Genomic DNA, 12881 nt, shown 5'->3' on the forward strand with positions numbered 1-12881 from the left:
TTACGACATTAAGGAGTAATGGAGTATATCTTTCAAAGCACAAGGAACGAGCAGTCAGAGTGTTTTGACATAGTGTTTAAAGAAAGAAAATCATGGAATTTGGTTTCCTGCCCAGAACTTTGACTGCCTGTCTGGGAATTCAGCGCTGCATGTCGGCGTGATGTAGAATTAGTGATGTGCTTTGGAGTGTTTCTTTACAAATACAGTTGTGTCCTGCAAGTTGAAGGCCAGTGTATTGGTGATTTACACTATTGTCTCCCAGTACTGATGAAGACCTACATTCTTGAGGAAGCGCTATCTTTCCAAATAAATGATTCTCTTTCTTCTAGAAAAGCAGAGACATTATCTGTCTCATCTGTAATGTGATGGTGTACTATGAAAGGTCATTGTTCTTGTAGACTTGAATCAGCTTTCAGAACACCATTTTAACTGTATTTCTGTGTTTGCAATGAAGTCGCTACCTCTTGCACTGACCTTAATTGTCGTTCTGAAACTGCTGGGGGCTCTCAAAGACACTGCATATTCCATAGGTTCTTTGAGACAGCTGGCATTAAGCACCCATAGGCAGCTCTGCTGGTGCAAAAGTTGACACATTCTTTGTTGAGTTTTTAGAGTCTTGGTTTTTTTCAGTGCAAGCTGAAAGTTGCACATTTTTAATGTGATGACAATAGTTCTTAAAATTATTTTGCTCATTAATTGTGTTCCTGGGGAGTCAAACTGCCAGTATCCTAACAGAGATGATGAAGTGGATGCAGGTGTTTACGTCTTAACGCAACCTCTAGTCTGCACAATGGAATATTCAGTTACTTTCTTCCTCCCTAAATGGCGAGGAATAGAAGTGTGTTTGATATGATTCAGAGTAATGTTTGGCTATAGGAATTCAGACAAGGGTGTTATTTTGAGATGGTAAAAAGATGCAATTGCAAGAGTCTTAATCTGGCAGTTACTGAAGACTTTGTGAACCATTCGTAAGCAGGAAAATCCCTCCTCCTCTGAGCTGCTGAGACACTGAGATGCACTGAGTGTTGCTTGCAGCAGTGATGGCTGAGCCTCTGGTTGTCCGAGTTTTTGTGGCTGCTTAGGTGGAAATGGAGCTGTCACAGGTTGCCTCCTCAGCAGCCCACCTTCCTGGGGAGCCTCTTGCCTGGTGCAGCAACAGCCCTCCCGCTCACATCCCTTGGCTATAGCAGTGCTCCTTCAGCCTCTTACAGCACAAATTTCAAGCTGTCACCTCTAATGAAGTGAAATGAATACCACAGGGCCGACAATTTGCTTCAGGTTAAAGCTTGTATGTTTCTTAGCCTGTTTTCTTAGCTATGTGTGCTGTTCTGCCTGGCTGCAAAGTGCAGCTTTGGACAGTTGGACACAATTGTTGTCTGCTCAAGACTGCATAGCTGAGCCTACAGGGAGCTGCTTTCAATGCCAAGTATTTGACAGCTCTCAAATCTGGTGTTTGGATATTATCTTGTCACTCTGTTTCAGCAAGGGCACAAAGGTGAGCACATATGGAATTGACAAAGACGATCTGTCAATAAATGTGTTCTGCAGTCACACAGAAGGGCAGCGATGACAGCTGAGCAGTTATGGCTATTTCTGTTGGAGGAAGCCTCTTTCCTTCCAGAGGTGCTGCTGTAGGCATTTCCAGGCTTGGTACCCCCTGCTGAGTTCTGTCTCAATTCACCATCTGCCTCGGTATTTAAAGGGAGCGTGCAGCCACTGCAGTAGGAGTTGTGCTTACTTTTCAGTTGTGTTACTGGGGTACACTGAAAGCCCCACGTGCTTTCCCTTATGGTGATAGCGGAACAGGTCCTGTTCTCTGTTTTCTCCTGACAAGCAGCACAATCAGAACAGCTAGCAGTGTGGTGTTGCCTTTGTTGTACACACTTTCCCATGTATGAAAACAACGAGTTGTTATCAGGAAAGAATTTTTTGTGGGTGAGCAGCTCTGGGACAGTAGTATTTAATGTGCAGGGTTTGCAGTTTCAAAACTATCACGTATGCCCAGCTCTCGTGTACTTCCATACAGCCTGGAGCTCTGACATGACACCTTCCACAGCCTTCCAGTTGTGTGTTTTGGGTATATGTTTTTTTGTTTAATAACAGTAACTTCAAGGAATGCTTTGATGTCGTTTCCTTCGCTGCTCTCCTCCTGCTCCTAACTGGTCAAATGTAATTTTTTCACAGCATCTCGGATGCTCTACCATCCTTTTTTTTTCATGTTTCCATGCCCGTGTGTGTCAGGTTCCTTCCTCAGAGTTCAGCTGTTGTTCTGTGTTTGCTATGAGAAAGTCTGCAGTCCCCTCTCGTGTTCAAGTTCCTGCTGGGCCAGATGATGCTGAGAACTCTGTCTGTGGACAGTTACAGTCAAAGATGACCTGAGGTCAGTTTGAGGAACAATTTGGCTCTGCACTTCAAGAGAATTTCTGTTTGGGTTCGTTTCCTGATGACTTTTTTCGAAGAGGCTTCAGTCTAACAGACATTAATTTAAAGGGACAGAGATTTTCTTACACATCAACATCATTATTTTGGGATATCTTTTTTTTTGTTTTTTTCTCAAATTCTAAAAGATGATGTATCCCTTTCTTTGTTTGTCTAATACAGAAATAGTCCCAGAGCTACTTAAAAAATCAATATGAATGTTGTAATAGAGGAATAAGAATGTGGTTTCTTCACTCTTTTGTTATCATTCAATAACATCTTCAAACTTGATGAAATTTAGAAGCTGGTGTGCACTTCTGCATATTACATAGAGCAAAGCAGGAGATACCTTTGGACAGTTGTGTCTCAGAAGTGTGTTTTCCATGACCCAAGTATCTTGGTTTTCTTTATTTAAAAAAATAATAGTTTAAAAAAAAAAAAAAAAGAAAAAAGGAGGGAGGAGCTGAAATACAGCTTCTGAAAATGCTGCTATAACAGAGAGAAGAAAAAAAGGTGGAGGGGGGAGGAGAAAGGAGAAAAAGGAGGGAGTAGGTGGGGGAAGACTTGACACCAGAAGCTCTGTCATACCAGAGTTTCTCTTGGATGTCTGGAAAAAGTCTTATGCTTCTGGGATACTTTCCAAAATATTTTCAGTGACCATTGCCACAGGCGTGAACTTCTTAATGCATTTTGCAGTAATCTCCACTGCAGTGAAATTGATTACTGTCTGAAAGCTTTTAGTGATAACAAGCAAGTAGGGCAGCATAAATACCATGAGCTAATTTGCATGTGTGTGTATTTTGTTGCATCTTCAGGAGCCCAGCAGAGACAGATGCATTGCCTCAGGAAAATCCTGCTTTTTTATTATTATTACATAATTATATTATTGCATATTTCTATTTCAGTAGGAGGAATTCTTTTCACATATGTGCAAAAATGCTTGTGTGCCTATGTGCATACAAAGGATCTGGAAGCTGTCTTTCTCTTGGATATTTCAACTGGTACCTGAGGAAATTATACCTTGGCTTCCTGAGCTGGAGTTTCAATAGGATTCATTTTAAAGAAACTGAAGTGCATTCAAAAGCCAGAAGCAATTTTAACAAATGAAATTCCAGTGGGAAAAAAAAGAGTACTACAGCAAAGATGGATCTTCTTCATGTACCCACAGAGAATTTCAGGAGGCTTATACTTGTAGGGCCATCTTCATGAGGAAGACGAGGGAGCTAAAGAAGCTGGAAAGTCTTACTCAACAGAAAAGTCAGATCTCACAGTCAGTCACTGGTATGTCCCTGTCACCGTGCCCTCTGCCAGCACGCACATGATGCAGCAGAGCCCTCCAGCCTGTGCTATTGCTCACCCAAAGCACTGTGACTGATGGATGGTCTGCAGTAGACGAGGAGAGAAAAATACGAACTTGAGCACCAGTAGAGAAAAACAAGCTGTCACAAGCAGGCTTCATTACAAGGGATAGAAAGGTCAGCATATTCTTCCCCGCCCCCCCTTCTGAGCAGTCACTAAGACACATCCAAGCAGAATTTTTCCAGACTGTTAACTGGTTCATCAGTCGGGGCTTCCTCTCAATTTGAAATGCCAGCACCACTTCAGTGCAGAGGAATTGCTGGCTTCTTTCCCAGACAAGATTTCCCAAATTCAAAATGACCTTTCAAGATTCTAACTAATATGAGCTAAACAGAGATTTCCTCTTCATCAGGCGCTTTCTTGGATTGATCCTTTCACTGAGAGCACATTCCCTGCCACAGACCAGTGAAAGACCTTCCACCTGTGAGAACAAACACCTCTTTTGAAGAGCAGCAATCTTGAATCATGTTGAAGTTGTTCCGTATTCCCAAAACTGTTATACTTGTGTTGGATGCACTGATTATGGGAAGGCACAGGGAGTACCAGTGAAAGAACTGCAATTTTTATTTTCGATCCAGCCGTTCAGGGTCTGCATCAATAGAAAGGGATGCAGTTACCCTCCATAGGGGATAAGGAGAGGGATGAGAAGAATGGCAGAAGAGCTCTAGAGCTGGGAATTAGGCTGCTGGGAGGATGGTTGTATGCCATGCTAGCAGTCTGGATGGGCTGAACTTTTAGTGTCCAGAGAGGGCTTTTAGTGTGTTGCTGCATTGCAGCATGTGCTGGGGCTTATGGTCCCTCAGGACAGCAAGATATTCACCCTGTGGGCGAGATCAGGTTGGTAGGAAGAGGGCTGGAGGAGACAGAGCAAGCGGGATCATCCAGAGGTCATTCTGCTCACTTCAGTTGTGGTCTTCTGATGATAAAGAGTTTCACAAAAGTTTCATAAACTCTTGAGCACTATTCATGCAAGTGTCTCCTGGTGTTATTGGCACAGAGGAGTGGAGGTGCAGTGGCTCGAACTGATGCCTGCTTTGTATTGTATAGTTACATCTTTTCCTCAAGTATGTGGAAGTTTTCTAATACTCAGTTATTCATGTCAGTGTAGATACAGGTGGTAATATTGCTCTCTACATAAGGTACATCCATTGTGGTGTGGCAAAGTTAGAGAGTCCCCAGGCACACACTGCCATCAGAATGGGCATGGGAACAGTCTGCCTGCCTGCAGAGGGGTCTGGAAGGCAGCGGGGAGGGGGTGGAGGGTGGGATGAGAGGAGATGCATGAACTGTTTTTCATTTTTTGCCTGAAAACTTCTGCTTGAGCACTTAGGGAATCATTCGTATATATATGATAATGCTTCTTGATGCCTGGGCGGCTGACATCATTGAAGAACTGGGATCTATGGGGGCAAACTCTCAGCAGCTGCAACAGGAAATTTAAAAGAAAAAACATCCTTTTATTCAACAGAAGTCAGCTGGCTGTGTCGAAAATGCTGCTAAGTATGTGGTTCTTTCTTGGAAAAGATGATCTGCGTGGTGGTTAAAACCGATCTGGTTTCAGTGGTCAAAGGAAAGAAAATGTTGGAGAAGTGCTTGATTTCAGTGCTTTATCATCAATCTCTAAAACCATGTAGGGGCTGAGTGTGGAAGGCTGCAGGGAGGAGTGCATAGGTAGAAGGAACACGGTTTTATCATCTGCAGTTCACTAAGTGTTCTTTTGCTGTGTTTTCTGTAACTATGGTAGAAAATTTATAGATGCTTTGCTCTTCTGTTCAAGAAGCTCCTTCTTTGTTTTATAGACACTTCAGAGTTACGTTTCCTACAGCTGTATCTTATAAGAAGTATCTTACACTTCATTTTTCAGGGCATGCTGTAAAGCCAAGTGTGGTCAAGCAAAGATGTTGTGAAGATGCAGTATGGCTTATTAAACTGAGAAAAATAAACTGAAACAGAAGGACAGTAAAATGCTCTTGCGGATAGTTAATGTTAGAATGCAGGTAACTCCTGGAAATAGATTTAAATTCTGTGAAAGTTGCTTTGAAACTCTTAGTTTGCATTCTTATCAAATCACTCAGAGTGCTCCTTTCTGTGCTGGCAATGTGTGCATCTCCTGTATATGTAAATAAGTCTCTGCCATTTCAAGATTACGTAGGTGTATTTTCAGCACATCACCAGCATTTCCTTGCACTTTTTTTGTTCATATTTGTTCTTTAATTCAGATCACCCTGGCACAGCAGGTTCACTAGCCACCACTTCTTGTGCCTGTTCCTGTCTGTAAAGTGGGGTAATGATCCAGCTATCCAAGAGTACAGTGCTGTAGAACATAATTTAGCTGTTCTTGTGTGTCTCTGCTGCTTAACTGCTTTGCCAAGCAGTTGCTTGGCCTTGGTGTTCACCGAGATGCATTAGCACCCTGCTTGCAGGATTCCTTAATCATGGCCTGCCATCACCAGCTGCTCCTAAAGACCATGACCACGAGGTCAGGTGAGAGGTAGGTGTGATATGCTGAGGGAGAACCTAATGCAGAGAGCAGTGCAGTGCTGGTGGGGTAAACCAAATACAAGCATTGACCATTTTGTCTGCTGCTCACAGACCTCCATTCAAATCTGTCCTTCCTCAGTTTATGAGTTTAAGCCACTGTAAGACAGGGAGTGTGTTTTGTCCTGCACACTGTTGTGTAGTAACCATCCTGAAGTGAGAAATGATAATGCACTTTGATAACTGGAAGATGAGGAAGTAAATCAATATCTGTGAAAATTGCATCCAAGGTTTCTTCTGCTGGTCTGACAGAACCTACAAAGCTGCAGAAGCAGAAATGTGGGGGAATGCAGTTGTGCATCATTTGTGTCTCCGGCTGAAAAGAAAATGAAGTTCATTAGGTGGGAAGTACTGGCTGGAACATGGCTGGGGGAGGGGAGCTGCTTTAGTATTTTTTGCATCCCTTGTGCCATCTTGGACTTCAGCAGTATTTATTTTTAGTACATTTAAACACTGGAGAAGGAAGGGGCAGTTGTAATATGGCATATTTACATCATGCTGTCAGTTCCTGGCAGCCTATTTGCCTGTCAGAGTGCAGGAGAGAACCAGTCCATTAAGGACGTGAGTGCTACTTATGCCCAAGGGTGGTGAAACATGGTCTCAAGAGTCGGAAGGCCTTGCAGGCTTGCAGGTTGGTTTGTTTTTCTAAGGTGCATTATAGGCTTTTTTCTTTTTTTTTAATGTCAGAGAGACAGGAATGGGCTGTGCTGCCTCCCACTTTTTCCCTCTGCTCCTCTACACTGTATAGGAAAAAGAGAAGCAAAGCCTGTACATGAGATCAGCATGTGCTGGTTTTTCCCTTCATGTCACGCTTCATTTTTCCCCTCATGTCATGCTTAAGTTCTCTGCCCCATTATAAAAATAAAAATCTATAAATAAAGAAGAACAAATGCTGAGGGGACAAACTGGACCCACAGCTATGTGCATGTCGTCACTTGTAGAAGTGTGCCTAGCCCCATTCCTCTCTGGTTTCGTACATTCCCTATTTTCTATGCTGTCAGCTTCACAGATACAGTCCTGGCTGGAGATTTTTGGCCTTCCGTAACACAGTATTAATTGAGCCGAGGCTGAAATGTTGTTATATTCATCTTACATTAAATTAGCTCACACAGTTTTATACAGATACATTTCTAAATGTTTAGGAAAAAAAAAAAAAAAAAAAAAGCATTGAGTTTTGCTGCCATGCCTGAATATTGCAGTAATACTTCTCTCCTGGAATTAGGCAACATTTAGGTCTGATCTCTCATGTGTGACATACTGTCTCTGTTAGAATTCCAGGCACAGGCACCCTATGATTTCCCTTTCTTGGAAACTGCTCTGTCTCAGCATGTGGGTAGGAGGCCATGTAAATAAATACCAACCACTTCTTAGCCTTCAATAGGCATTTCCTTTTTCCTGGTGGCGACAGAACAAACACTTTCTCACAGTTTGGCACCAAACATTTATAAAACTTTCCTACTTCTGAATAGACAATCCGATTCTTGGTGTAGTTTTTTCACTGGGTGCTATTTTTACTCATCTGTTGCTTGGTTTATCAGTAAACAGTGTCTGTCTGAACAAGCTCTTCATCTAAAGCATTCACATTTCTGGTAATGGAATCATAAGTGATTTGTAGAGTCATAGAATAGTTTGGGTTGGAAGTGACTTTGAGGGTCATCCAGTTCCAACCCAGTCATGTTGCCCGTGGCCCCATCCAACCTGGCCTTGAACCCCTCCAGGGTCAGAGCATCCACAGCCTCTCTGGCCAGTCTGTTCCAGCACCTCGCCACTTATATTACAATTTAGTCCAGGTTTCAATTGAAAGCTATGATTTGTTTTTAATTCACAGGTTAATACGGCTTCTCCTGAATTTATAAGCTAGGACAGTTGTATGCCACCATATCATAACTAACAGTTGGGCTAATGGAATGGCTAATGCACCATTACATGTGAAATGCTACCAAGAAGTAGATTTATAATGTCACACACAGGTCACACAAATCAAAATCAATGGTAGAGGACGGTGCTCTTCTCCTTTTTATCCACACATACTTTAAGTTCCAGGTTTAGTTGTATTTACTACTTATTTCCTTTTTTTTTTTTTTTTTTTAATTATTTTTAATTAGCAAATTGCTAATGTGCTTTGCTTAGTTCTGTTTATCTCAGTGATAACATTTAATGGATGTGTGACACTATCCTCTCCCTTCAATTTCCTTACCCAAACGTTCACAGTATGTAATTGAATGTGAGCAGGATATAGATATGAACACTGATGTATGATGATGATATGAACAGCTGTAGAGAACAGAACTAAAGAGTCTTTCACTATAATTCACATTAGATAGGAGAGTGTAGAATATGCTAGATGTGATCTTTAGTTGGGTGCACTTTTTAAGATGGCTGATCTAAACACAGTTTGAAGATGCATCAGATAACTTTTATGTAACGCTTCCACTCTGGATTTGACAGGAGTAGCCAAGCTTTGCCAGAAGGACCTTTGAAAATATGCATTTTTCCTCTACTGAGGCCTGTTATAAAGCTGTCTAGGAAAGTGAGCCGTCGTTGGATACGTCCCTGTAATATTTTTATAGTTTCACTTGTAGATACATTCCCATCCAATTTAGTTTTGCAATCTGCTGAAGCTTAGCCAAGTGTTATTGCTTCTGCCCTCCCAGCACACACATTGCAGAACAGCTAGAACTTCTTCCAGTCCTTTGCATGGAAGTTACAGTTGTATATTTCTTATGGAAGTGACCAGGGAATATGTACAAAGAAAAAACAATTGCTAGCTGAATTTTACTGTTTTGCAGCACAATAAACTGTTATCACATGGATGTTTCTTACTGAGCAGTGTCCTGTTCAGTTCTTCAGCAAATGCAATGGGTGCTAGATTTCACAGCTAATTCTAATGATGGTCATATGGATGCCAGGCAGTCTTAGTCCATGCTGCCAGGTAAGAAACTATGAAGGAATCCTCAGTTTTTTTCCTTTGGTGATTAACTGAACTTCTTCCATAGGGTTATTGAATAACCAAGTTCAGGAGAATACCATTGGTATTCACTGCACGAGTTCAAGTGCATAAATCCTCTGATGCAGGTGATGCCCCTCTTGTCTTTAAATGACATCTACTTAGCATGAACTGTATTAGCAGAGGAGAACAGAGAGTTTTGCCCTGGTTTCTCTATCAATAACAGGACTTCAACAAAGCTAAACACAACAGGACTTGTTCACAATCTTAGAACTTTATTGTTCAGACATTGTAAATTAGCTTGTTAGTGTTACTAGTCCTTGATTTAGAGTGACTAGAACCCAGAAACTTAGAAAAGGTGAAATTGTACCAATTCTGCTGTAAATGAGACTGTGCTGCTAATGAGGGTGCGAAACATAAGAGAATAAATAAGAGTTCACAACAGCAGGAGAGAGCAGATAATGCCTATTGTATGGATAGTGGTTAGAGTGGAGTCCAGTTTTGTCTGTGTGAAATGTATATATTTGATTTTCTGTGATTTTGTATGCTTGACTAGCAGAAAGAAATTCTGTCCCAGGGATCATGAAATGTCGGCCAAATTAACAGTACTTCTAAATAGATGAATTTAGTATCGCAGCTTACTCCAGTTGCTACACGGACGCGGTAGGAGTGTTCTGTATTAGAATCTGGTTAGATTCCTTTTGGTCAAATCTGCGTCTTTTTAGAGTTCAGAAGGGAGAAGAATAAATGTAGATGCGTATTTATTTCTGGTGGACTTTTTTGGTTTTGTTAGGAAAATTTTTTATAGGATCAGAGAAAAACAACTGTGTCTGACATCTCATTTTTTTTGTGGTTATGTCTGTGAAATACAGCCAGACATTTTAGATATACTCTTATAATAAATGTACTAAAAGACCCTGCTGACTGAACAGAGCATGTTGGTATCAGACGTCTTTGAGTCTTCTTACACAGTGATGGTATGATCTGTTTTTTCCTAGGAAAAAGAGAAGAAGTACATGCTTCCTCTGGACAACTTGAAAGTGCGTGATGTTGAAAAGAGCTTCATGTCTAGCAAACATATCTTTGCATTGTTTAACACAGAGCAGAGGTAAGAGAATGTGCTTTTTGGCAGATAATTGCATTAAGGTGTATCTGACTGAGCATTTTAATAACTGGAACTGCAGTTCTACTATTTCTACTGTGTTGAGTGAACAAAACGTTGATCCTTTTGATTTATCTGCTTTTTTGCTGTTGCATAATGATGAGTTGAAGGGTTAGTATCCCTCCTCCTGGCCACTCGTGGGGTGAAATGCTCCATGATTCGTCATTTAGTTTTTCTGTATGGTTGAATAATCATCTCCTGATCTTATTTGTGTTTTGTTTGGCAGTCTCCTAGGCTTACCAAAACATTCATGACTTCTGTACCTTGTGACCAGATTCTACTGGTGTAAATCACCAAAACGTCATTGCTTTCCACTTTCTCCAGTGGAAAAACTTGCTTGTCTGTAATCTTGAGAGTCATTTCATTGTTTGTTTGGGTTTAAATAGAGCTGAATGGAGAGCAAATGAAAATCCTCTTCATTTTCAGTTCACTGGAGTCTTTCCTTTGTAGTGTTTTGCTTCAGACTTTTCTTTCAGACTCTGCCCTCTGATTTGAGGGATTGGTCACTCTGAGGAAGCCCACTAAGAGGGCAGAGCCAATTCAGATAACTGCACAACTAAGTCCAGATAACATGAGGCCACCTGAAGGCATACAAATGGCCTGTATTTTCATTAATTTATTGACAGATTCAATACTGCATTTGCAGTTAGATAAGTGGAATTGCACTGCAGCAGATGAAATGCAAGTTCTGTAATTTCTTCAGGAAAATTAGTAAAATGTCTTCTAGTGATAGCATTCATCATTGCCATTGTTTTCTTCTTTTCTGCTGAGTCCCTTCACCTCCAATCCCCCTCCAGTCACTAAAGCTAGGCAATACATTCAGATGTTCAAGATGATGAAGGCTGGATGTGGCTCCCTGCAGAGCCAGCTGTTGTTGCTCCTGAACTGGCCAGAAATAGTTCTTTCAGAAGCAAGGAGTGCCCCTCCCTCCTGCAAAGCAAAGGCAAAGCACAGGATTTCTGGGCTGTCAAGTTTCTGCTGGCTCCAGAAACATGAGGACGCAATGTGAGTCTCGCTCTGAACTGCCCCAAGGAGGCTTTGCCTGCATTTGCTGACATCTCAGCTAACCCACATGTGGACATTGTTTGCCAGGAGATGTCCTTTGAAAGCATGTCTCTGAAATCTTATTCCCAGCAAGCATTTCTGGAGCACAGATACAAACTTTGCAAAACTTTTCATCTTGTCTCTTCAAATGCTGGGAATTAATGTATTTATGCTATAGATGTGTGACTCGTCCGTCGTCCCATCATTGCACATACTTGAGTCAGGAAGGGTAGCTGTCATGGTGGCTTGATGTCAGCCTTCCATAGGAAATCTGTGAAGTTTAGCCTCATTGTTTCTCTTTTGTTTGACTAACATTTGAATGCTGTCATCATCTTAAATAACAATCACTGAACTGCCATGAAAATTGAAGATAAGCAAGCATTTCCTTTGGCAATTATGGGATTTATTTGAGCATTGCACATTTACATTTTCATGCATCTTCATGCACACCAGACAGCAAAGATCTCAAAGTCAGATGTCTAAAATGTTTGCCATGTCTGTAATAACCGTGCCCATTTGGGCTGCAAGTAGAGCCTCCAGCATCTGCAGGCTGCTCTAAAAACACCCGTATGTCTATATGGGCATGCTGAGACTTGACAGCAGAGTGATAAGATGACAAAATAACTGCCTTGGGAGAGGCTGTTTACAAAGGTGGTCCTCCGGCTTAAAAGGAGGCAGAACTTGTTCTTGAAGAGATGTTTACTGAACTCTAATTACAACAGCAGCCCCTCAGTTATTGTGAAGCAACTGATTTTTGTCATATTTCCCCAGATTTGCCTTCTGGCACAAGTCAGTCAAACCAAGCTGAGTATCAGTTTGCTTTTCAGTGTCTCCTAAATTCATAGATTGTTTCAGCAGAAGGTGGGATGCTGCGAGTTGAGCAAAGCTATCCAGCCCTCAGCTGGACACCATGTTCCCTTTCCCAGTTTCCTGGAGAAACTGAAACAAGAAAGTGGTAAAAATATGTTGAAATGAGGAGTTTCCTTGTTGTTTTATTTTATGCCGATACATTGATCTGCTTTCTGAGAGTAGAGGGCACCAAATATTGTTTGCTTTGTCAAAATTCATGTAATGATTAACTTAGTTTCTACTTTCTTTCTAAAACCTTGTAATTGGGAAAGAAATCAGTTTTCTGAGTTTGCCCATGGAGGGTTCTGGTTATGGAAACATTTTACTATTTAAGATGTGGATCATTAAAGAACAAAGGCAAAATCATCTGTTCCAGACTGACTGACGATAGCATGGAGATTATTCCGTATCTCCTTTTTCCATAATCCGTAGGGTGTTTGTTTGTTTGTTTTTCCTTGATTTTGCGAGTTTTCTGAATGTCCTCTGAAAATACTTTAATTTTCAAAGAATATCTGTTTAGGAGAGGAATTTTAATCAGCTTGTTCTCATTTTCCTTCCCAGCCC

General features: G+C 41.3%; 1 protein-coding gene across 1 annotated transcript in view; it reads left to right on the forward strand.

The window, feature by feature from the left end:
* The window catches only part of DNM3 (dynamin 3), a 156696-nt gene that overhangs the window by 85802 nt on the left and 58013 nt on the right, over nucleotides 1-12881 (forward strand). The window contains 1 exon segment of the mRNA XM_015869656.2: nucleotides 10261-10370. Coding sequence (XP_015725142.2) covers nucleotides 10261-10370 — 110 coding nt within the window.

This window comes from Coturnix japonica, chromosome 8, assembly GCF_001577835.2.
Source record: "Coturnix japonica isolate 7356 chromosome 8, Coturnix japonica 2.1, whole genome shotgun sequence".
Classification (NCBI taxonomy): Eukaryota; Metazoa; Chordata; class Aves; order Galliformes; family Phasianidae; genus Coturnix; species Coturnix japonica.